Below are 27,549 nucleotides of genomic sequence, written 5' to 3'. Positions count from 1 at the left end.
TGCACTTCACTCTAGCATCCAGTCAAGTAATTCGGTTTTTTATCAACAGTCTGTTAAGTAATTGCAGTCAAACCAAGATAAAAATAAGTATGGCGTTGAGTTGCTCGATTTTAGCTTGGTTGATTGATACCTGACAAATAGTCACATTTTTTAAATTAAAATACAGGATCAAAATGCATTGACACATCTTGAGAATTTCTTTCCAAAATTAGTAACAAACTGAATTTTGAAAAATAAATAGCATACTAGGTACATAGTTCTTGTTTAATGCAGCCGAGCAATCAACGCGCCTGCACTCTGAATGGCACAGTGTTTAAAACTGCGTAGGAAACAGTAGAGTCACAATGAATGGCTGCTTTGCCGATACTTGGAGTCCGCGTATCTCAGACCAGCAGGCTCCATTAGCTGGTAAACCTCAGGATACATTGATAAGCGGAGCGGATAAGTTAGGTTTCATAACAGTAGGGTCTCAATGAATGGCTGCTTTGCCGATACTTGGAGTCCGCGTATCTCAGACCGGCAGGCTCCATTAGCTGGTAAACCTCAGGATACATTGATAAGCGGAGCGGATAAGTTAGGTTTCATAACAGTAGGGTCTCAATGAATGGCTGCTTTGCCGATACTTGGAATCCGCGTATCTCAGACCGGCAGGCTCCATTAGCTGGTAAACCTCAGGATACATTGATAAGCGGAGCGGATAAGTTAGGTTTCATAACAGTAGGGTCTCAATGAATGGCTGCTTTGCCGATACTTGGAGTACGCGTATCTCAAACCGGCAGGCTCCATTAGCTGGTAAACCTCAGGATACATTGATAAGTGGAGCGGATAAGTTAGGTTTCATAACAATAGGGTCTCAATGAATGGCTGCTTTACCGATAGTTGGAGTCCGCGTATCTCAGACCGGCAGGCTCCATTAGCTGGTAAACCTCAGGATACATTGATAAGAGGAGCGGAGAGTAGGTAAGTGTGAACAAAACTTACATATTTAATGGACTTAATGGTGCAAGTTGAAAATATTTTACCGAAAATACTTGTACATAACCTTTTTTAACGCAAATAAATGAAATGAAATTAAGTTTATCTTTCCAGGTGACTTAAGCAGCAAATATCATTCAGATCGCGACTGCAGCAGCGTTACTTTTGCTACGTTAATACTGCAGCGCTGACGCGCGAAATGTAACTATCAATTTCTAAAATGATTAGGTACCTAATTAAAACAAATTACATACTATCGCTATTAGGAAGTAAAATGGAAGCCCCTTCGCCGTTATGTCTTTTTATTTTTATTTTCGCTACTCTACCAGCCCCGCTACGATTCACTCTTAAAACCCTATATTATAATGGTTTACCACAGACGTAGACGTAACGAAGTAATGATGCTGACGCACTCCCAGTTTACTGTATGAAGAATATCTCCTAAATTAAGTTTCATCAGTCATCACACAGGCTATAAATAAAAATCGGCAGGGAAATGTGGTTTTTCGATTGTGGTTATCCGCTCCGCTATCCACTCCGCTATCCGCCCGCTGCCGCTTGCTTCTATACCCCCACATCAATGACAGGGCGTAACCACGGACGTAACGAACTAATGATGCTGACGCACTCCCAGTTTGCTGTACGAAGAATGTCTCCTTCATTTTGTTTCATCACATAGGCTATCGGCAGGTAAATGAGGTGATTCCTTATATAACCAGCTGGCTATCCGCTCCGCTATCCACTCCGCTATCCGCCCCGCTGCCGCTGTGTCTATACCCCCACATCAATGACAGGGCGTAACCACGGACGTAACGAACTAATGATGCTGACGCACTCCCAGTTTGCTGTACGAAGAATGTCTCCTTCATTTTGTTTCATCACAGGCTATCGGCAGGTAAATGAGGTGATTCCTTATATAACCAGCTGGCTATCCGCTCCGCTATCCACTCCGCTAACCGCGCCCCGCTGTCGCTTGCTTCTATACCCCCACATCAATGGCAGGGCGTAACCACGGACGTAACGAACTAATGATGCTGACGCACTCCCAGTTTGCTGTACGAAGAATGTCTCCTTCATCTAGTTTCGTTACCGAGGCCATCTAGATCAGGCAGGTTTTCCTTTGAGCACGTTTTAACGAGTCGTGACATCACGATTTCATAGTCAGTGTTTTTTCCAAAGCACGTAATGAACTCGTCAAAAAGGATATTTGTAGTCTGCAAACGAAAATGAGCAATTCTCAAAAAGTTTGTACATTTCGATCACATCTTAGATTTCTATAAAAATTGGTATGCTAGTAAAATACTTGAAGCTACGTACATGAACACGAAGTAAAGTACATGAAGCTGAATAATTTCCACCACATTTCCCAAAATGTCCCAGAAATTTTCTAAGAAACATTCCTTTTTTGTTACCAGATTTCCTTACACATTTGGTAACAAAAAAAGAATGTTTCTTAGAAACTTTCTGGGACATTTTGGGAAATGTGGTGGAAGTTGTTCAGCTTCATGTACTTTACCGGCATACCAATTTTTATAGAAATCTAAGATGTGATCGAAATGTACAAACGGTTTGAGAATTGCTCAAATAGTAATAAGCTTGCTTTATTTTTGAAATATTACTTATTCACCGACACCCCACAAAGTGGGGTTGAAGCAAAAAGGAAAAAAAAATTATAATGAACGTACTTACCCTAAATTTTGTCATTTTATTTTATTTTTCACTTTGTCAGCATGATTCATAATATTCATATATTATTTATAATATCACCGAATTTAAGCTCTGTACCTACTGATCGTCATCAAGTTTAATCGCGGACTGACGGACAGACACCAGATAGACACATACAGCTATAAGGGTTTCGATACCCTGAAATCGAATTCCCTCTGTAATAGCTATCAACCAATATTTTACCTCAACATTCATTAACATGCTTTTGTATAGCATTATTGGCGTCGCAGCAACATGGATGGTAATGTATGCTCCCGCGGCCAAGGATAGCGGCGACTCATTAAATGGGAACCCAGATACGCTGACCACAGCGAGGCTAGGAGATTAGCGATTTGACCAATAAGCTACATTTTAATTCCTGCGTTCTCTATAAACTCTATAAACGTCGAAAGAGTAGGCCGTAAAGAGGCGCCTAACGCCCTGACTACTAGGACACCCGTTCACTGCGCGTACTAATTCTCGAGTATACACGCAATCTTTGAAAACTTTGACTAACTCAAAATTATGATTAAAAAAATATTAACAATTTTATGGTCTTAAACTGATTTTGATACGACCTTGACGATTGATTTGGTGATTGACGCGCATCTCGTATCAAAATTAGATCAAAACCGTAGCAAATTATTAAATCTCAATCGGGCTTCTACATTGTCTACATTGTCTTTTCCTGACAAACAATCAAACAAATATAATTTTGTCCTAGGAATTAATTTTCTAAATAATAATTAAACACGGGCCGCTAAAATACGAAATTGAAATGTGTAAAGTTAAGAAGTAAATTGCTATAAGAAAATTCGTGTGAAATAGGGCTACGTTTACGAGGGTTGAGTGGTGACAATCCACGGTTTTTTTTTTATCATACCGATATTAGGTGAGGGTCAATCGGTCTAGGAGTACGGGCGGCCGATTGCCTTTGAGTTATATTTGGTAAGTATGTATTTGTTTGAGGTGTTATATTAATAAGTTTTTACTAGGGGCTAATAATAGTTATTTGTTGAATGTTTTTAGATTGTCTATTATGTATTTAGTATAGTTTAAAAAGGAGTCGAGGGCTTCTTCTTTTTCCGTGAGCTTATTTATATTAAACGGGTCTATGTTGTACTTACTGCATATGGTGACAATCCACGGTTTCCTGCCAGCCTATTATGGATAGCTTTATCCATCTTTATCCACGTGATAAAATAACTGTCACTGTTTAACACCGTGGGAAAGAAAGTGACGGACACCGTTTTATCACGCTGTCACGTAGACAAGAACGACCATCATATCCGTACTGGTTAGAAGTGTGGAATAGTTCCGCCAACTATGTGGGTAGGTACCTATAACTGAAAGTAAGATAGTTTATGCTCGGCCTAGAGTAAAATGAATGTTGGAATTCCTTAAGGGTCCCCGGCAAGCTCGGTTCTCCATAAAAACGTAGTTATTTACGCTCTCATTCTAAAACGAGTAGCTAGTTTGCTCTGACACTTTGTACTGGTCATCATTCTCTTGCCCTTGTCCCATTCACTTGGGGTCGGCGCAGCATATCTTTCTTTTCCATACCTCTCTGTCACCCGTCATCTCATCATTCACTTGCGTTCGTTTCATATCATCTCTCACACAGTCCATCCACCTTTTCCTCGGTTTTCCTCTCCTTGTACTTCCCTCCACATTCATTCGTAATACCTTTCTCGTCACAATTTAATTTTAGATTACTTTTATTGTTAGTTTATACTTATGTTGTTGTTCCATAAATTGGTAATACCTGTTCTGTAATTAGTTTATGTAGCTTCAGTAGCCATAGTTAAGAAAAAATACAGTGAATTTAAGTTTTTCACACAAAACTTGTTTTTCCTATATTTTGTGTTTTATAAAATGGAGCTATATAAACTAACTACAGACCTAGATATAACTCATGTGCAAATTGTAATTTCGTTTGTATGGAAAGGTGAAATTCGGCCGAGCTTGCCGGGACTCTTAAGTGAAGGCACCGCATCGTTACATTGCTAACTTTGAATCTAGGTACTTCAAATAAAATGTTTTCATTACTCATGCTCTGAAAGAACCCTCTTCTTCTAAAAGGTGGCAGTTCTGCACCAGAGCATTTTACGTTTCAAGTACCTACGACTAAGTATATGAAATTTTTGACGATAAGCAATTGAAATTTGGGTTTAAATAGATTTTGTTATACAATTTCCATTCTGATATTTAACTCCCGATTCCATAACTAACGATACTTTTGCCTAAATTGTTAATTGATAGTACCCTCAAGATTTACTATAAAAAATTCTACTTCCTCATGTTTAAAAAAAAACACATGCATTTTAATTTTCCTCGTATTCGAAATGAAAACTAGAGTGTTTAACTCGGGTGAAAGGCATCATTTCACCTTCGGACTATTGGCGCTCTCACTGCGTTCGAGCTCCAAACTACCTCGGCAGAAATGTGTGCGTATCATCCCTTAGTTAACAATCTACTATTTCAAACGCTCGTTGAGTGGCCCAACGCTAACCGTTTTAGCCGATTCGCCTAAAACGCCCTGTGCACGATGCAAAGCCCGGAGTTTCCAGAAATTAACGGAAGTTTAAGCACCAGGTAATCTAGGTATCGGTGATTTTCTATTGGGCTAATTGGGCTAGGTTCTCTAGTTTTGAACGTGTCGGGAGCAGATGGAGTGTTTGTATGTGTAGATGTTGATTTTTGTTGAAGTTATGGAAGTTGTTGGTGTTACAAATAATTGATGTAGGTAATTTAATACTTATGTAAGAAATCTTTTAAAAAACTTGTGTGGAAAAGTTGATTCGTTTGTGTAAACTTATATACTTAATTTGATTTGTTCCTTAGTTGTTCAAATACTGTTTTAATACGTGTTTAAAATTTTCATGGAGTAAATTAACATCCCAGTCACAGTAAATATTTTTCGCTGCTCACAAAAATATCCCAGAACGGCTTCCATCAAAGCCATCTGTTTCCGTCAGCACCAAACAGCCAGTTTACCCAATACGAGTATTTTCCGGGAGCAAATTAAAAACGTACGGAATTAAAACCGTCCGGAATTCCCACGCGATCGGCGAATAAAATGAAAAGCGGCATAAATCCTTGATATTCGTCTCATTAGCCATAATTCAGTGCGAGTAGGCATTTCCCTGTTGGAATTTGAGCCATATTTTAGCTCCTAAACGGTCGTTCAAATTAGAATGCGGCCCAAGCTTAAAGCTGATAGCGGGTTCTCAACAAATAAGTTTAAAGGATGACTCACGTTAGACCGGGCCGTGTCCGGGCTTGAGCTTCCGGTAGCTTCGTTTTCTATCACGTGATCATCTGTCATAGAAAAGTAAGCGCCGGAAGCTCTGGCCCGGACACGGCCCGGTCTAACGTAAGTCATCCTTAAAACTACTAAACATTGAGAATCTCGTGCAATTTGATGGCAAATTATAAGATTAGTAGATATAGGCTTCAAAAGAGATCATCAAATAATATCCAAATGCCTTCGTCTATAAGTGACTCTAGCCGATCTAGTTTTTAAGCTATAACTTGTCTCAATAACCGTAAACTTTATTCACCGCCGACGTGGTAATAACAACTTAAATTTAAAAACCGTCGTTAGTGTTCATATCCTTTACAGAAACCCGCAGCTAAATGGATCCATTTAAGAAAAAAATGGGAACATTAATTATTTCCAACAAACAAACACATATTAGGCTCTCGCCTTAAATACACCATACACCATTTTCCGTTCGGTCGGGAGTTAAACATCCACATCCATCCAGTATCTTCTCGAGGATGTGGTAAAGGTAAGAACCGAAGGTAGTTTATAACTTTCATAAGTGGATTGTAATACGCCTAAATAGAAGAATACTTAAAGTTTTTAATTTTCCCGCCCGCTCGTCGCTTATGAACCGTACGCCGCGTCACGCCTCCGCCTGTGTTTGAGGAGATAATTTTCTTCTTAATTAACCTGCTTTGGATGGCGTATTTAATAACGGCATCGAGACGTGCGAGTGTGATGATGATGACGACTTTTTGTACGTTGCTGTTGGATCCTTTAATACCTTTAGCTAGGACGTGAAAGGGGGTATTTGGAGTACCGGAACTATTTAATTTTAAGCACATTCCACCATTTTATTAAATTTTACAACGGGACTTAATCGCGTATTTCAGTTTTAAGATTTACCTCCGACGTTTCGAGGACGACGTTGTCCCCGTGGTCTCGGAGAACACAACCAAACCCGTCCCTTTCCGTGTCCCGTTGTACAATTTAATAATGTGTAAAAATCGTGAAAGTTTAAATAAGTGTTCCACCATTTGTTCGTAGAGGTGTGGTGCACGCATAATATGTAAAACCTGATAAATGTTGAATATATCCATATATATGAGTACACACAATTCAAGAAATCAGAATAAGAATCAAGAAATGTATATATGATCCGAATACCGACCCCATTAGAAGAAAATGTAACAGAAAAGAAAATGGCTTATTTTATTCAGATCATTTAATTTCTGACGGTATAAAATTACAATTATTTATGTTGAAAGTCGCTCTAAGTATGTTATTTCAATTAATAGAAATATCGAACACACTTGCTACAAAGACGTCTGGAATCATATATGAAGATTAAAACTGATAACTTAATTTGTAATCATAACCAATGTGATGTGAAAAGTTATCGATAAGTTCAAGTCAAGCAGAGCAATTCTTATTTATTGTGATCGATGTATTTATTATTTAATCAATAACAAAATAGTGTAGAGTCGTTGTTTTCATGTTAAAACATCTAAGACTAAAGTTACTAAAGCAAATTGCGTAGAAAAATTAATAAAACAATTAACTAAGCATATACCTTAAGGTTACCAAGCGAGAAGTAACTGCCTCTGTCCCTCATTACTAATCACACTCTGAATCAAATAACTCCGCCACCTCATCCAACACACACTGATAACAATCCACACACACACGATCCACGCACTCTGCCACAAATACAAGAAGTGTGTGTCCAAGAACCGACCCCAGTAGAACGGGAAAGTGTAAGAGTACATAAGATGGCCGGCGAGAGTAGCGATGGACGAGACGCCGCAGGTTGTGATGATGCTGCTGGAAAACTGACGGACTTCAGTGAGGTGGTAGATTAAGGTGTAGACGAAAAGAGTGACAGAGGCTATGAGGAGGATTGAAGATATCGGCCTGAAAAAAAGGAAATTTATCAGAATTAGAATCGGAAAAAAAAATGCCGCAAAATACAAGCTTTTAAAAAATACTTTACAAAACTAATATTTTTAATAATGCGTTTTTACAAAATTCATAGTCAACCATTTCGACCGACACCAAACAGTTAAAAAAGCGGCCAAGTGCGAGTCGGACTCGCCCATGAAGGGTTCCGTATTTAGGCGATTTATGACGTATTAAAAAAAAACTACTTGCTAGATCTCGTTCAAACCAATTTTCGGTGGAAGTTTACATGGTAATGTACATCATATATCATTCTCTTATTTTAGAAGTTACAGGGGGGGGACACACATTTTACCACTTTGGAAGTGTCTCTCGCGCAAACTATTCAGTTTAGAAAAAAATGATATTAGAAACCTCAATATCATTTTTGAAGACCTATCCATAGATACCCCACACGTATGGGTTTGATGAAAAAAAAATTTTTGAGTTTCAGTTCGAAGTATGGGGAACCCCAAAAATTTATTGTTTTTTTTTCTATTTTTGTGTGAAAATCTTAATGCGGTTCACAGAATACATCTACTTACCAAGTTTCAACAGTATAGTTCTTATAGTTTCGGAGAAAAGTGGCTGTGACATAGGACGGACAGACAGACGGACAGACAGACAGACATGACGAATCTATAAGGGTTCCGTTTTTTGCCATTTGGCTACGGAACCCTAATAAAGGAAGTGTCGGTCAGACTAATAGGTGTCTCGGGCGACCACAGGGCGGGCTCCTTCTTGGCTCAAAGATTAAGTCCGGCGGTTCAAAGGGGCAACGCCGCCAGCATTCTAGGTTCCATTCCAGAAGCGGGTAGCTTTGGAGAGATATTTTATATTTAGTTTAGCTGTTATTTTTAGGTTTTATGTAAATATTGTTTCATTTGTACCTTCCTGTCAACCATTTTAAAGCGCAAAGATGACTTAACAATCAATTAAGTTTGAATTGAACAGTGTAGAATTTTTGCATGAACATAATCTCAACCCTTGTTTGTACATGCAAAAATTCTTAATTATATGATACCTACGTTATTTTAGCAAATCTAATTCTAGGAAGGAATAGCAAATAATAAAACCGGAATCTCGTGTGAGCGGCTCCGCTCTCGTTATTTTATGACATAACTAGGTACTTATAATGTACCCAACGTATGTAGCTATATATACCAGTTAAAAGATACAATCAAATTGATTCGTGGAACATGTTCGTATCACCTTACATGTAAAAATCACTGTCACCAGTATCACTTACGGGCCGCAAAATAACAATAGTATTCAATAAATTTCCAATTCAGGCATTCACTAACAGGGGTATCAGCAATAATTAATTCATTAGCACAATGATTAGCCTCTATTTTCAGCGCCATATTGTTAATATCGGACGTATCATCACGTATATCATTTAATTACTTTGTATTGCGTTAATACGGTACTTTGCATACAAATTTGTTTGTATTGTTTGTAGCGATAAAAGTCCGGTTCGAAGGACCAAATATTTGTTAGTCTAAAATTGTGTTATCTTTATGGGATTTAAACGAAATATTTTCCTCTAAACTTTCTGACATTTGAAGTTAAGTATAAACATTGCGGCTGTCCCAATCTTAAATAATGGAACTGATTATTTGAGTCTAATTTTAAATTATTTATACTAACGAATGCATTTACGGTGTATGGAAATTAACAATAATAAATTGTATTGTACCTACGTTATTGTATTTATTTCATACAGATAAATTTTTAGTATTTTCAATATTTTCATACACAAAGTTTATATTCGTACCATATGGATGTCACGTGCTTTGCCGCTCTTGTGTCCTTTTGTTCGCAAAGATACCTAAATTATTATAACTAATCGATGCAAATCATAATTATTTCTTCAAAGAAAACAGTGTGAACAATATAGACTGGTGATAATGACAAAAAAACTTACCAGAGATTATAGTTGATCGGACTGGCGATTGCAGCAAGGATTATACCAGTTCCTCCAAAAATGGATGCCCAGAAACACCATTGCTTCATTTTGGTGCTATGATCGTCATGTTGGAGGTAGATGACACCAGCTTTTAGGCCAACTAGTGCCGTGAGTATGTAGGAAATTATTCCTGGAAAATATATAACTGTGTGGAAATACCAGAAGTATACCTACCTATAAAGTGTCATTCTATGGAACTTGCTAACTATGTTTAAACAAACCGCCATATTGAAATTGTCTCTGAATGATGAGTTTACTAGTCACTTTTGTTTACATAGTTAGCAAGTTCCATAGAATGACACTTTTGATATTTATAGCTGAGATAAATTTGTCTTTTAAATTACGATGTTTCATCAAATTTTCTTTTGAGCGCACGATTTCTTTTGAAGCCTGTAGAAGGCATTTAAAAATACGTCAGATTTTTTTAACGCATTTGGTTAAATGAAAATTTGGCAAAAGAAACATCGCATAAACAATCTTTCGAGGTTGCGACAAGTAACCGAGGCATTTATAAATACAGTTTATATTAGGATGTAAATTTATTAAATATGCTCCATATCGAATCTAATCGACTATAGAGGGTCTCTATTATTTCGCAAAAAGTTTTAAGATATAATGTATTGTTTATCCGCATTTTTGTTAGTCATAATTTGATTGGTTTGCAAACGTGTGACTTTTCAGTATTGCCATAAAACAAACCTAACCTATCCATAGGATAACCTTACGAAAATCCTGAAAAGTTAACGGTTTCAGTTTTAGAACTAATGAAAATATGACAAACAATAATTCATAATGGTTTATTGCAACCATGGTATTACAAGATGGTCTTATGTTAGTACATTCATCGACCCTCTAGGGTGGGGCAACATTTTATAACTATAATTAATCTAAGTATAACTAATATATAACATGATATTATATAATACGAGTATAACATAATTATTTCCAATAATACGCATAAAAATTAAAACAATTAAGCACTGTCTTATACTAGAGCTTGAGCTAACTGTCCATAAATACATTATGACTTAAAACTTTATTTGAAACAAAGGGACCCCGGTGCTTTGGTCGATTAGCGTAAGAATGTCCTATAATATTTATATGTTTTATAAACAAATCACTTACCAAGTAGCCCTGTAGTAAACGCGTAGTAATAGTCAACGTAGAAAGGTTCATCCCTGTTCACGTAGAGCATGTTTTTGTTGAACGCTTCGCTAAATTCGTCGTCTTCTTGGCAGTTGTTGCCCTGAGCTGTCCAGGAGTTTCGTCGTGGGTCGAATACTGTATATCTACAAATATACAGTACAAATACTCTTTAATGCATACCTCAATAAAAGAAAAAAAATATGTATGTTTTCCTTATTTACTCGTAATGCATGTTCATTATAAAATGTAATTTTTTGAAAAGATGTGTCCCGCCGAGTTTGTTGCCGGTCCCATATTGGGATACCCTCCTCCTATTGAGGGGGATTTAAATCTTCTCGGGGCAGAGGTGTAGGGTTGGAGCCAGTGTAGCTTTATTTGACGTTCATAAGCGCATTGTAATATGCCTACTTGAATAAACTGTCTTTTATCTTTATCTTTTAATACAAAAGAAAACTGATACACAAGCAGAGGTAAACAACAGGCGGTCTTATCGCTAAAAAGCACATTATATCTACAGTACAATGTGCACTTAAGAGGAAAGGGGACGGCTGCTTCTCCATACAAACGTGGTCCCCATTTTCCTCTCTGGATACTGAGATTATGGAAAATATTTTTACATAATTTGATGTTATTAACCATAGGTTATGCCCCTACGAGTATATTTGATATCATGAATATTGTAAAAATTAGGAGCGAGAAACAGATTTCATAAAAAAATTAATGTAATTTTTGTTTCTGAAAACCTCCCTTAGTAAGTATATACGAATTGTTAATATTTATATGATATATTTAACATACTGATATATCAGTTTATCACACGTATATGTAAATAGGTAAGTAATATCAGAAATCTGATGGAGTTAAGTTCTACTGATTGCGGAATCAAAATTGTAGGATGCATTATTTTCGTTTTAGTTTTCCAATAGAATAAAATAAAGTAGCACAAATAATTCGAAAACTTACTGTTTACACTCGGTGTAGTAAAAAATGTAGATTGAAACTGTCATTACGACGAAAAGGAATGCTCCTAGACACCAGCTCCAGAAGAGTGTACCGGCAGTTCCAATAGTTTTCTGAAACTATGTTTGATTAAGGGTATCGAAATATGTTTGCCCGATGTTTCATTTGTCGAATTTTCATTTGACCGAACGCGTTTTTTCAGAAACCGTTGAAATTTCCATCCTGTAGAAGCCATAGGGTTAGGGTTAGAATCGATTGGTAACCCTTTTAAAAATTAAACGATTTTACTCAAAACGCTGTTTTTGAAGACAACAGCATAGGTACGAATAGGTATGTTGCAAAATTATAAACAAGGAACGATTAAGCAGCAGAGGCCTCATCAGCAAAACTATATTAAGCCAGTGTTTCAATCTGGAATAGCATAGTAATATTCACATTTCTAAAATTACTGGCGACTTCGGATTTACGAGTAGGTACAATACAGTCGCTACACGGACGGTCCGCGACAGAAAGTATAATTAACTAAGTTTTTGGCAAAAATTACCTTTTTGGTACAAGCTTTTATCGCTGACTGTATTTTGCTTTCCACAGACAACTCTAAAAACCCCAAACACAATTAGGTTGCGTTGTTTTATCACAGAGTTCCTATGGCCACCTCCCGTCTCCATTATCAGATCAGCTTCATGGTACCATAATATTACATTGTCACCCGACGTACACACGTATGCAAATTTTCAGCTTCATCGGAAACCGGGAAGGTAGTCAAATTTAACTTGCAAGATTTGACCCGTACAAACATACATGCAATGCAAGTTAAGTAAAAGGTTGTAAAATATAAAATGATTAAACTATTATCACTAAAGTGTTAAGGCCTGAGTGGACGCTCGAGTTGGGCGTGCAGCGGGGGGCGGGGCGTGCGGCGTGCATGTTAAACAAATGCAAGCGTATAGGAGCGGCCTTAGTGCACGCTGCTCAAATCACTTGTGAGCCCGACGCAACGCTGCACGCCCCGCCGAACGCTCCGCTTCGAGCGTCTGCTCAGGCTTTACACTTACCTTGGTCTTTCCCTGTTTATTCACACTAATCAGGTACACTGTGGCAACCACAAGGTAGGATATAGCTATGCAGAATAAAGGTGCCCACTGTGGCACGGCCAGAAAACGTGAGCGAGGTGCGGCCGCGCTTATAGCGACCGCGATGAAAAGTAGCACGAACGATCGCTGTAAAAAATTATAATTTTACACAATTTGAATGATTTAACATAACAAAAGTCAAAGAGCTGGTTGGTGTAAGAAGAAAGAGCTGGAAAATACTTAAATGATTAAGAATAGATAATGACAGAGTCAGACCAAGATGTCTGCAATGAATTTGATAATGATAGCACACGCAGTGCAAAACGCAAGTGTTATTTAATTTTAAACGGCAAGCTTCTATGAAATTATGACGTATAAATAACATTTGTACTGCGTACGCTATCAAAATCGTTGCAGTATTTTCTTGGTCTAACTAGCATATTAAAATGAGAAACGTGGAAAATTTGGTCGTTCTTTTTTTGAGGATTTTGGAGAAACGTAGAAAGGTTTATTCCAACAATAGCCCAAAGAAGGACACGCTAGAACCATCCGGGCCAGGAAAAAATCACATGGTTTCCCATCATAGATAACGTAGTGTCGCGCGCCCGGACCTTTTCCGGACCGTGACAATACCAAAACTGTAACAACAAAGTAGGTACAGTCACCAGCAATAATATGTTACTCTTCGAAGTCCGCAAAAATATGTGACACGCTCTTATGGCTCTATTTATATTGTATATTATTATGATATTTTTGCGGTCTTAACATATTATTACAGGTGACTCTACACCTATAATACCTAAACTAACTACTTTAAGAATCATGTGTCACTTACCAAGACAACTGTACCAAACATTGAACGTTTCGACACTTCCTTTCTACAATCCTCTTCAGCCATTATGGGCAACTTTAACCCGATAGAGAATGTGTAGGCGAAGAAAAGACAATTAGCCACCGTCAGTCCACCATAGGTCTTGCTGAATATAGGGTATCCGCCTCCACCGGTTGTTACGAATATTATTAGAATTAGAAGCAATCTGGAAATTCATACAATGGGTTTATTATCAGAGAAGTGAGGTCTTAGATCTTATTATTCAGCGACGGGATATAGGGTGACTGCTATAGTAATTGGCCACTCCTAATAAATCAGAAAGAAACAAGCCAATATAAACATTATTGGAGTGGCCAATTACTATGTAGTAGCCAATGTCAGCCTATAATCGAAGCTCTCAGTACATTGTTGACTTTGAAACATGGCTCATATGACTAATTTTATCTGGCACATTATCAGTCCCTTCCCATAAGTACATAAATAGTATAAAAAGTTGTGATAGGTCACTAAAAGTGGCTGATACATAAAATTCTAAAAATATTCTAAATGTCAAACCTCTTGCGCGGCGCAATATTTGACGTACGTACAGTTGAGTCGATCGCGGCACAATAGGGTATTTGACTGTATTTAAAATAAACACAAGATTAATAGAGAAACCTAGACAGCAGTTATTTTTAGACACAATTTCTATTTTAAACCCCATATAAAACTATAAATAGTATGTAATTTGATTGTGACATCACATGCTAATTCATTCATATAAATTCCATAGAAGCTAAATCGTTTTGACATGTAGAAAAAAGTAACTATTACCGTTGGGTAATTTTTGAGCGCAAGTCACATTTGTAGGGTGACTTTTATATGTAGTTATTGGCCACTCCTAATAAATCAGAAAGAAACAAGCCAATTAAAGCTTTATTAAGTGGCTATCAATTAGGTACTGAGTGCCAATAACTATAGCAGTCACCCTAAATAAATTCTAGTTCGGTGTTATTAACCCGTTTTTATGTTCTCCGAATACCCAAAGTAGGTAAGTTAGATATTTCTCATAAAAGAATAACATCGCTCGAAAGAAATAACGAAATTCCTCTACGGTAGCAGAAGAAATATAATAACCTAGCGACTATTTTTAACACAACAAGATGAAAGATATTGCCTACCTATTGAACATTCAATATTATGGGAAATAAAAGTTGCCAAGTAGCAATTTTAGGAGATGGTCAACCTAGAAGGCTTTTAATCCTACTTTTATCATAATAGTTCCTGTGTTGGGGAAAATCTCTAACTGGGTCAAAAACTTTTTAGTATGAAATATTGTCTTCGGTTACCTGTACCGGTTATCTGTTCGGCTAGTTTTATTTTTATTATGAGTTAAAGTTATGCGTCTTTCCTATTTATTTAATGGACCTCATAAAATAAATGGATTAAAAGAATATTTTTTCTTGCCGAACCCTTATAGGTATGTTCAAACACTTGAAACCTTCTCCTTCTCAAAATCTGTACGATTAAGGCCTTAGTAAATTGTATCCAAATTTTTAACGTTCATATTGTTCACAAAAAAGACGCCGATTTTCCCGAACGTTTTTGACCCAACTAGGCTAAGTACCTACGGGTTAGGGTTTATTTTACACAATATATCATCAAGCTAACATGATCATACACTTAGAGTTAGATCAAGACAAGTCTGCAACGATTTTGATAGCACACGCAGTGCAAGTGTTATTAAATCGTCATTTTTTTTTTGCTTGTATGTAAATTCCATGTTGACGTGTAAAAGTGCCCTTGTGGTCTATTTGTTGAATAAATATTGAAGTTTAAAGTTTGAAGTTTGAATAGAAGATTGACGTTGAAAATAACACTTACACTGCGTGTGCTATCAAAATCGTTGCAGACTTTCTTGATTTAAATGGGGTAAACATTACTCGTTGTGTTTTCCAAGGCAGTTACAGCTATTAGGTATGCTTGTTCAGCACATGATTGTAACATTTATAGCTTTACGCTTGACAGATATAATAAAAACTGGTTTAACATTTTACCTTTTTACTTCGGGCATTAATTAGCTAGGTAAGCATCCAAAATCTCATTATTTTAACGCCCTCCTCTACGACCCTTGACACAGAGTTAAAGGGTTAATAAAATTTCTAAACAGGTCTCCTGTTACGGAAAAAGTAATAAATACGAAAGTGTCCTAGTACTGGAGTCGCTGGGGATTTTAATTAGCAAATTACTGACTGTTTGGCTTGGTTTCAATCTTTAATAGAAGGCCTAGATGTGCATGTTACGTGGGACAGAGTTATAAGTAATAAGTATGTCGGTAGTTGCATATTTGGAAATAAACCAGTTTGCTATGGATCTCTGTATTTCATTCATCTAATACATAGTGCATAAAAACATAGGTTAGTAGAAGTATTCAATAAAAGCTGCGCATTACAAATGCTAGTCCTTTAAATACAAGAAATATTCGGTAGTAGAAAATTCTGAGAAGAAGTAAATTTTCTAGTCTAGTATTAAAATACATTGATGGATTGTTATATTAGAAATATCATTATAAGTTTAATAAATATTTTCCTAACTAAACCGCATTTTTTGCGAATGTTCAAGGCGTACACTTCAAAAATTTAACCAAAACGATTAGGACTTTGATAATTTGTAACACCCGTGGCTCCTGTACTATACCTTTTTTACTACGCACTTACCCCCTTAAGAAGTGAAGGCTGGGCATTATATCTGAGTTATCTCGTGCTACAGACAAGTTTAATCCTTCGTTATTTCGTTCTTTGTTTCGGTTCAGAAATAATTTTACGAGGCCGAAGGCTGTGATGGCGCTTAGTACGATTAGACTGAAGAGCAAAAGAGCTGAAAGAAGATTTTTATATCATTGTTGGTTTTGTGTTGAGGTGAGGTAGGGTAAGTGGAGCATCGGGGCAAGATGAACACTTGTTTGGAATTTCCATTAAACATGGGTCAAAGTCTATAGTTTTATACCTACATTTTCATTTTGACTTTTAATCGTGTGTCGATAGATGGCAGTAAATTTACTGTGACCAAAAAAATTTACTATGTCAGGACCTATACTATCTATTGTCTTTGCTTCGACATACATTTTAACCTTATCAATACTAAAATACTAACGCAAGTAAATGTTGACCGGAGGAACTTCTGTTTCCATCACACATTTCCCGATGTCCAATCTGTACACACCATACTCAGCCAGAGTAGATTTCATGTTACACATCAGGCCTCTGCAATATAAATCATAGATTCAGACAGGAAAAGGTCTGTGATATACAATTTATCCGTGTATCATTAATTAAGAAGAATTTTTAAGCTACACTTAATTATGAGACCCGTAAAACTTAATTTTTGAAAATTTACCGAACAGCAATGTACTGCAAACATTACGATACATAACATGGCATGGCATTAGTTACTTTAAAAAGCTCGTATCTCGTACCGGCCGAAATTATTTTGTATGGTTAATATTTTTATTGTACTTCCAAACAAATCTGTGTTCTCGCTTGTATTTCTTCTATTCTGACTTATTTCTTTAGTTTTATTCCCAAACTCGAATTAAGTGACATTTAAACACCTATGTACATATCATTTAATTTACTTTACAGTACATATGGGGCTACTTTTCCGCACTAGTGCGTAAAATAGCACTTTTCGTGCGTATGTCGAAACTTTAAAGTGCCATATGTACTGTAAAACGTTGTTCGATACACGTGCGAATAGGTAATTCGCAACTCGTGTCGATTTAAAACACTCCCTTCGGTCGTGTTTTAATTTATCGCCACTCGTTTCGAATTTCCTCTTTTTCGCACTTGTATCGAAAATAACTATATTTTGCTATATTTTAATTGTAATGGATTTTAGTTCTTTTGATTTTTATTATTCATTTTGATATTACCGGTGGTGTAATGTTCAATATTAATTATGTTTTCACCTCAGCAGCTCGAACAAGGGTACTTTGCTACTTAAAAACAGTGAGCAAAAGCGTATTTTGCTCACTGTTTTTAAGTAGCAAAGTACCCTTGTTCGAGCTGCTGAGGTGAAAATTTAATTGTTGGTATATCTTAAGAAAACATGAGTGAATAGAGGTAAGTGATGAAGAAGGAATAAATTTTTCGGGTTCTCTAATATGTTCTCACTGCTGAGGTGAAAAATGTTGTGTACTACACGAGATCAAAGTTATTTACATCTCGTGCGCTTTTGAGTCCCTTACTACGCTCAAGATTCTAAATTAGATTCACTCGCTACGCTCGTGAATTATAGAATATTTCGCTTGCACGGGACTCAAAATAAGCACTCGAAGAAATATCAAACTTTGATCTCTTGTTGTACAAATAACTATTGCATCGTTGCACAGACGTAGGTAGTGCATAATTGTTTTTCCATCGTATTTTCTCGGAAACCTTCGTATTTGTCATGCTACTTCAGTCAACCTCAGTACTTTTTGTACCGAGACTGACTGAAATAGCAAGACACGTTCGTACGTTTCCGCGTTTTGTGATAGAAAATAATTATGCACTATATATCTGCACTATGTTTTATCTGAAAATAAACTATTGATTTATTGATTGATCATCATGAGGGACAAATTCTTACCTAACATAGTCTGGCTGGATGAATTCGTCAAGGTTATTGTTAAGAATCCTCCATTTGGTCTGTTCCCCTGTATATACTTTGTAAAGAGCTGTTTTATCCGATCGAAATGCATTGTATTCACTCTTCTGACGTTTGTATGGGCACTAAAAAAAAAACATTTATTTAGGTACTGCTATAGACAGCCTATACCAGCCTATCCCCTATTGATATATATATTTTTTTGTGCTTTGGTACAACTAAGTCTAACGTAAGTCCATTTTTGGCCAAAAGGGCGGGAACTCACTAATGTACATGCTAAACACCCCGTTTTAAATAGCTATTATATTTATAGGATTTTTGTTCAATGACCTGCAAAATTTGACGGTCTGAATATATAGGTCATACTGAGCAACTTTTACTATGGCACCAACCCCGAATTTATACGCGAAACAAAAAAACTCAATCCCAAAGTCAATAAAAACCAATATCGGCTAATCAAATTACCAAAGGCAGTAGGAACAAAGCATTCGCAAAGATACTTCGTTTAAAGAATTGGCAATAAGAACGAGAGGGAGAGGGGGGGGGGGGTGATTCCGCGGGAACTGTCGATGTCGGATTAGGGCCGTCACTCGATCAGAATGAGCGCTCAATCTTTTTGTGTCATGACAAAACACGGTATCCATAGAACGGTTTTTTGTAGATATTATTAAATAAATAAATAAATACTATAGGACATTTTTACACAAATTGACTAAGCCCCACGGTAAGCTCAAGAAAGCTTGTGTTGTGGGTACTCAGACAACGATATATATAATATACAAATACTTAAATACATAGAAAACAACCATGACTCAGGAACAAATATCTGTATTCTGTACTCATCACACAAATAAATGCCCTTACCGGGATTCGAACCCAGGGCCGCGGCTTCACAGGCAGGGTCACTAGCACTACCCACTAGGCCAGACCGGTCGTCAAAATACACAAAAAACTTACCTACAAATTTAAAAATTAATTTTCTATACCTACAACAAATTACTATGCAGTGGCTAATAACTATAGCAGTCACCCGACGTAAAATCACACAAACCGTCCAAATCACAAAACGTTCAAATTTTAATTTTCAGACACAAAGTAAGAGTTGTCGTGTTCAGCCAAAGTTTAGTGACTACTCCTTGTTAGGAATTAGGATACCCACTTAAGTCCAGTGAGAGTAAAATGAGTTGGCTGTTAGTATCTAGGTGCAAAGAGAATTTGAAATAAGAGGCGGATTTTCAAAGTAAATTATGTAGCCACAGTTAATTTACTGCCATCTTTCGACAGAAGATTAAAACTGTTAGAACGCCATTTGACTTTGATCCTTATTCTTTCACTGGACTTACCTATTTCTCTATGAAAACCATACAAAAATAAGCCCTTACAAAATACTGCAACCCAAGATACACTGTTTTGCCACGTCACGGTAGATCTTTTCCTGTTCTGATTTGTAGGGTGACAGGGAGGCAGGAGATTAAAAGACGCGCACAACCATTCGAAAAACCAGTTTGAATTTGGAATTTACCAAGCAAGAACACGGTAAACAATTGAATGAATTTTTCACTGGTTGTTACGGCTTTTATGTATGGAGGAAGAACAGAGGAAGTGTTTTTTGGCTTTCGTTTGGGAGTTGTTTATTTATTATTGGTAATGTTCTAATGTTTTCTTAATGTAGGCACCTAAAATCCGAGTTTCTGGATAACGTGCTACTTAAAGTCAATAAATTATTATTATAATGAATTAAAGATAGGTATAGAATGCCGCTTAAAGATAATTGAAGTGTGAAGTGTATATTCTCGCTTCGTGATTGCTACGCCATTTAGGGTTCTAGCTAAATTGGACATTTCATAGCGTAAGGACAACCAATTTAGCTAGGACCCTAAATAGCGTAACAGTCCTGTGTGGTGACTGTACAAAATCACAAATGAAAAAACGTGACCACTTTTGAGCTTCATAACGGCCACTTGAATGTGCCAAAACGTAAACTTAGAGAAGAAACTTAATAATTTCGTGCCTATCAAAGTCATTTGCTTCAGAACAAGATTCGACCTTTTATAGAAATGATTGCATGCCTCTTTATCAACGCGTTAAGGATGACTCACGCTAGACCGGCCCGAGCCCGGGCCGAGCCTTCCGACACGTCATTTTCTATGACGGCTGATCACCGACCGTCACGTGGTGATTTCTATAGAAACCGAAGCGCCGGAAGCTCCGGCCCGGTATAGCGTGTCATCCTTTACAGTGCATTTTGAAATAGGTATTATTGAGCACTTTGGCTTTGATATATCTCATGACAACTGAGTAACAATGTACTTTGGTATAGTTTGGTGCAGTGAGCAGTAGTTGGTCTAGAAACTAATAATTAATAATAGTTTGTCTTTGACTGTTCCGGGTTTGTATTGGCTAACCAACACCTGTAAATAAATTAGAATACATGTTCTCTTCTTCGCTTCGATATTTCACATTCATGAAGAAGAAAACTGTATAAATGTATTTATATCAGTGTGGCTAAATTTAAATTACCATAAAAATTCATAAGTAAGCCTGACAAAAAAAAAACATGCTTATTATTAGCTAAGTGTGTGATCTAATTTTACATAGGCAAAGATCATCTCAGACCATGAATATTTACCACACTTAATGGAAATAAATAAATTTTATTTTAATTTAATATTATCATGATCGGATTTTCTCAATTCTGGAAAAGTTAAAGGTGATACCGACTGTAAAAGCAACATGTTTACAAATATTAAAACACAAGCGTATAAAAAATGCTATAAAATTTCCCTCCGCCGATATCGTTTGATGCGGGGTCATTGAATTCTTCACATAATAAAATTACATTCAGCGGTACAACCCGCAACCAAAGACAAGCACTTTCAGACCCCGCTTTATAAAAAAAAAATCTTATCTTGGCTAGGCCCTAAGTTCGTTGATTAAGTCATCACTTACGTTAGACCGGGCCGTGTCCGGGCCGAAGCTTCCAGTGCTTCATTTTCTACGGAAAGCATCACGTGATCATCTGTTATAGAAAAGTAAGCGCCGGAAGCTCCGGCCCGGACACGGCCCGGTCAGCCAGGTCTAACGTCATCCTTTATCCTCTAGCCGGCAGACGTCAAAACTTGCCAATAAAAATGCAATTTAGAATTGTCAAAACGAAGATTCAAATTAGAATGGAATAGGAGACCTTTTTATAGGTCTCTGGGCGATTAGAGGTTATGCGTGGTAGGTACAATAACTGTGAGCCCCAAATAACGTAGAAATATTGACCTCAGTGTGACCTATCGCGCTTGATTTCTTGGGGTCATGCTTCTAGATATTTTTATTGGCATATTTTATCAGAATGGCCTCAATTTATATCAATAATACATTACAAGTTACTTTGTTATTGTTATGTCTAGTAAGTATTTGAATTTGATTTAAGTAAAATGTTTTATAAGTATGCAATGATATTATATAACCATAGATAGGTTATACTCATACTTGAGGAGCACAAAAAATACTTCCATATTTATTTCTGTGCCTACGAAGAAATCTGTTATTTTTGATTAAGGTCACTGCGGGCAAGACCGTCTACAGGGCAAGTCCGTCAACACGTTATAACTTTTGAATTTGAAGGCGTATGCCGCTTTGGAGTCTAGTCGATTAATCAGTTAGTTCCCTCACTCTAAAACACATGGCGCTGTGACAACCAATTTCAGAGCAATCCGCCTAAATAAGTCACTTCGTGTTTTCAACTCGAAGTCATAGTTCGACAGCCGTTCGAAAAAAAATTATTAAAAATATTAGTTTTTGAAAAGATTGTGCATCAGAAAGTACCTACGTAAATAGCATAAGAACCAGTTATCTTTATTCTGTGTTTAAAATATCATAATTTGGCTTAGTTTTGTAATTATACGTTCCACCATTTATCACATTAAAATTTGACTAAGTTTGAAAGTCCGTCTATTATTTACAAGGCAAGTCCGTCATATGCCGGACTTTCGTTAAATCAGAGATTACCAACTGTTTTTGCGATTTTAATATTATAACGATTTGATAAGGTATCGACAAATCCTCCTGACATTACGCATGATGTTAGTTTCCTAAATTTTCATCTCAGTAAATTAAAAGAAACGAATAAAGTACATTTTAAAATTTCTATTGGTCTTTTATTTCGGAAATCCAAAAAATGATTACGTGTAATTATTAGCCATAAAAGGTTTACCACCCCATTTTCGTAGTATATGCGACTTTGCCTTTATATTAGAAAAATGGCGTTTATTTCGAACCAGAACCCTATATTAACAAGTTGAAAGTACACTTTTCATTGTCTTGATCCATTCTTTTTAGGAATTCGACTACGAACATATACGCACCCATAGATTGGCTGATATCATTACTAGACGGACTTCCCTTAAACTACAAGGGAAGTCCGTCTACTCGCCGATTTTTTAAAATACAAATGTTTTTGCTTAATTTATGATTAAAACGATCTGTCACTATGGCTAAACTATTAATTATTAAATTCTACGTCGTATGCGATTACAAACGGTAACGTAGGTGAATAATTAACGCAACTAGATCACTCCAAAGTAGAAAAAAAATAAAGTATGCCGGTCTTGCCCGCAGTGACCTTAATTCTCTCATTCCATCCATCTTTGTCACACTCGTTGTCAAACATAAGGTCGTCTCTTTCTCTTTCGATGTGCGGGAGCTCGTTAGCACGTGCACATTTCTCGGTTGTCCAGCCGCGTCTAAAGGCAACTTGTCCAATTTGTCACAAGGTAAGTGCCTCAATTTTGGAACGCCTATAACCAGGGGTCGGACAAAAAGTGCGGATGACGTAAAAATGACGTAATCTTGCACACAGGATGATGTTTGAGTTTGTATTTAAACTTCCGTGTGACATGTAGTAACAAAGTAGTATTAATGAAGTAACAAAATTATCGTAAATAAATCCGTGGAATTAATAATACAGGTGGTAGGGTGATGTAGTGAATAAAATAAATTTCACGAAACTTGCCACAATATTCGAGTAAAGATGACATTTTAGAGCGTTTTCTTATACATTAGTAAATATAAATTTTAGCTAAATATAATCGTGAAGATACAATAGCTAAACAATAACGAAGTCAATTTATTGTTCATCTGATTGACAATGTGTCAGTCAAAAACGTACTTACTCATTTCAAGTGGCGAATAAAGAGGTTGTTAAATGATAATTGTTTATGATGTGACGTTTAGCGTCGCAGTTAGGGTTAGAAAGAGGTAGGAAGGAAATGAAAGTTAGAAAGAGGTAGGAAGGAAATGAAAATGGAAAGAGGTAGGAAGGAAATGAAAGTTTAATTTAGAAAAGTTAATTAATATTAGGTATTTAAAATTACAATAAGTTAGCTAGGGCCGTGAGTTCTTATAACTGAGCCGGCAAGAATGAAATAATGAAACAAGTCTTTAATAGGAGGCACTTTCCTGGGACTCTACTTCGCAAGCGGGCAGTTGTTGATGGCTCCGCTGAACAAAGCAGGCATCGCAGTCGCAGGTCCAGAGTATTCTAAGAAGGCTCCGCACTGTGGTCCAGGATCCTCAGCTCGGAATGGAAACCTTCCAGATTGTGGAGCATGCGCATAGCGCAACCCGGGGTAGTGCAGGCTAGTGGGTTTTCAGAGTCAACCCCAGACTTGATCCCTAGCAATATTGGTCTTATTAGAATATGGACACAACGGTGACTGCGTCATCCGGCCCGCAAGGAAAGAAATATCAGGAAAATTAACCTTTTAGCATTTCTTTAGTGTTCACGGATGAAGCAGTCAGAAAAGAACAGACTAGTTAACAGCATAAAAGAATACAACGTGAAATTATTCCCATAAGAAACTGAAATTAAATATTCGCAACACTTACCCGATCCGGGGAAATGTACACAGCATAATACTAATAGGGCATGATCTAAAATAATATCAAGTTAGATAAATTACATTATTTTAGAGATATTTAGTATCTTTTTTGCATAAAATTGTCGACGATGTCATTATTTTTCTTCAAGTGACAGACTTCTGAAAACTATTTGAAAATGTTTTCTAAATTTTTACAATCCGCCAGCACAAAACGCTTAGCGCAAACGAGGTTTTATAGCAAACCGTTACAATGAAAATCAAAAATACTATTTGAAATCATCCTATAAGTGGTTTGACGTCATCCGCACTTTTTGTCCGACCCCTGCCTATAACCTATCTTGAGTTATAAACCATTAAGTATGTAAGTATGTATAGTTACATACAGGATTGTAGTCAATACTATAACATTTTAAACCATAAACTAAACTATTCTGACTCAGTGATCAAAAAAGAATCGTGGCCTCCGAAGCGAGAACATGCCACCTGCCCCATCCTGTGCACGTCCTGCCAGTTGTTAAATCATAGGTTTAACTTGTTAAATAAATACCGTATGTATTCATTTATTCGAATGGCAAAAACACAATCGTTCATTATGATACAGGTAACCGTATCTACAAAAATAATGTTAGAATATATGGCACTGGGAAAGGGCGCGCAGTTTAGCAATTGGTTATTCCCAACCAACGTGTACACGGAGTAGCCATTAACAGGCGTTTCCCTCTGTCGAAAATAGGCGACCAATGGTCATACACATTGTATGGACTGACCGTTTATCTGACATGGCTATTTTTAGGGTTCCGTACCCAAAGGGTAAAAACGGGACCCTATTACTAAGACTCCGCTGTCCGTCCGTCCGTCCGTCCGTCCGTCCGTCTGTCACCAGGCTGTATCTCACGAACCGTGATAGCTAGACAGTTGAAATTTTCACAGATGATGTATTTCTATTGCCGCTATAACAACAAATATTAAAAACAGAATAAAATAAAGATTTAAGTGGGGCTCCCATACAACAAACCTGATTTTTGACCGAAGTTAAGCAACGTCGGGCGGGGTCAATACTTGGATGGGTGACCGTTTTTTTGCTTGTTTTTTGTTGATGGTGCGGAACCCTCCGTGCGCGAGTCCTACTCGCACTTGGCCGGTTTTTTACGTTACGTATACCTACATTTGACTGCGGTCTGCAGCTGCAGTTGCAATAATACACCAAATACACAAACATCACCATGCTACGTGCAGTCTGGCTTGTCATTCATTTTACTATAGAATTTGACAATAAGACCGACGCATTAGTGTCGGAGCAGTAGTGCAGCTGCGGTCGGAAATGGAATGTTAACTTTATGACGTATGTACGCACAATATTAGAAAACATAACCTAAAAATAACACTTTACTGAATGCATAATCATTTATTTACAAACAAGATATATACAGTGTATGACTAAAAGAAATTAAAAACTAGCTTAAATCTAAAATAGGCCCTTGAGGTATTGTACCAAGGATGCTGGCGACATTTCCTCGCTGTATCGCAATGCTGATACGTTGTGCGAGGTAGCCGCCAGCTCTTCGGTCACCAGTTACGTCAACCAGACGCTTTACTTACCTTGTAACAATCCTCACTAACACTATAAACTCCAATGTAATCCAAAGTCGTATTTAAAATCACATAAGCATAATTCAATGGTAAAAAATTAACATGAATATCTTTGTACACTTCAACACTAGGTTGACCTAACCATGACGCCATCTCTTTCGTATGAAAATAAATACTAACAAGAAACGCGTGAAGTTAGTGTCGTTCAAGGTCTTGTAGCGGCGCTCAATGGATTTTCCACTGTAATTTAAGGGCTTTAGAGTCGTTTTTTATTTGTATTTTGTTTTAGTGAACATTTTATAATGGACTGTTCACTGTGATGTTTGGTTTTATACTGAATGTATTTGGAGCAATGTTGTTTGTATTGAATGAACCTGACCTGATAACGAATGATAATGTAATCGTATTTGTTTGTAATGTATTGAGTGTATGTAAATATTTTGCATGTTACGAACTGTGATATTCGGTAGAGTAAGTAGTTTTTAGATGAATTAAGAATGTAACAGTAGGTATAGGTAATTAAGTACATAGGTATGTGGATTTATGAATGTTATTTTAAAATTGTACTCTACTATATAGCATAGTGAGTATTCCTCACTATGCTATATACTATGCACTACAAATACTTTCTTGGTTTAGCATGGCCTTTAAATTATGGTACAGGTATACAAAGATTCAAATATGTACAGCAAGCTACAAAAGTGCATAATTAGTATAATTACCCACTTTATGATTGGAATTCATTCATAAAGTGGAAATGCACTTTTGCAGCTGCGTGTATTTATTTGTGTCAATCAATAGTACATTACATTATTGTCGAGGCTCGGAAGTAGCTACTTGCAGGCTGAGGATTCGTTTTAAACGGACGACCTTGGGAGTCCGTTTAATTTAATCCGAAGCCAGCAAAGTAGCCTTCCAGCGGTGTCATATATGTACCTACTTATAGTGCTTTTCTCAAAAACGGTGCAAACATTATAGTGCATTATGGTGTTAAGTACTCATCATCTGTTTGGCTGTTTAATGGACCTATGCCTTCATTTGATACCTATGGCCATTTCAACTTTTAAAAAGTTTGGAACTCGACAAATAATGGAATTTGTATGCAACATTGCAGTCCCGAAATCGAGACTGCAATGTTTTTAACTTTTTAATTTTTTAAGTGACCATTAACTACGCACTTCGCGACCTATTTTTTAACCGGCAACAACGACTTTGCCGTCCATATTTGAGAAAAATTAATTACTTAACAAACTGACCCGGTTTATTTAGGTAAGTACCTACTGAGTGTAGATATTATAATAAAATTCCACTAAGAAAAAAATTATAACATATGTATGAATTTGTGAATCTTAACGCAATTTAATATTTTCCGTGCAGTCAAGTGAAATAACAAGGGTTTACCCGAAGCACTCAAATATACACATGTCGCGGCGACAACAAAAGAAAATCACTGAATATTGTATTTACTGAGCGAAGTTGAAGTTACACAAAAGCACCTGAACGAATATGGACTTATGTAAGGCCTGAGTGGACGCTCGAAGCGGAGCGTTCGGCGGGGCGTGCAGCGTGGCGTCGGGCTCACAAGTGATTTGAGC

The 27,549-nt window shown here is 36.9% G+C and overlaps 1 protein-coding gene across 1 annotated transcript; it reads right to left on the bottom strand.

Annotated features, from left to right (window-relative positions):
- Positions 1-7,530: 7,530 nt before the first annotated feature.
- LOC134654761 (heparan-alpha-glucosaminide N-acetyltransferase-like) lies at positions 7,531-26,107 on the bottom strand. The gene is made up of 10 exons (XM_063510232.1): positions 25,964-26,107; positions 18,477-18,619; positions 17,001-17,110; positions 16,565-16,724; positions 13,872-14,073; positions 13,019-13,183; positions 11,967-12,076; positions 10,983-11,146; positions 9,816-9,987; positions 7,531-7,864 (listed from the first exon to the last, which is right to left on the bottom strand). Exons 1-10 carry the CDS (start codon positions 26,105-26,107, stop codon positions 7,531-7,533), a joined length of 1,704 nt encoding a protein of 567 aa, XP_063366302.1.
- Positions 26,108-27,549: the final 1,442 nt, after the last annotated feature.

The sequence above is a fragment of the Cydia amplana genome, chromosome 15, assembly GCF_948474715.1.
Source record: "Cydia amplana chromosome 15, ilCydAmpl1.1, whole genome shotgun sequence".
Lineage (NCBI taxonomy): Eukaryota > Metazoa > Arthropoda > Insecta > Lepidoptera > Tortricidae > Cydia > Cydia amplana.
Note: the sequence above shows the minus strand (reverse complement) of the source record. Positions and strands in the feature narration are given on the sequence as shown.

Bases quoted from the DNA above. Each gene is read 5' to 3' on its own strand.
- LOC134654761 (XM_063510232.1), bottom strand. From the start codon at position 26,107: ATGGCGTCATGGTTAGGTCAACCTAGTGTTGAAGTGTACAAAGATATT. The intron at 16,725-17,000 runs GTTAGTATTTTA...ATCTTCTTTCAG, and splicing joins TCCGGTCAACATTTACTTGC to CTCTTTTGCTCTTCAGTCTA. The intron at 11,147-11,966 runs GTAAGTTTTCGA...GTATATTTGTAG, and splicing joins TACTACACCGAGTGTAAACA to ATATACAGTATTCGACCCAC.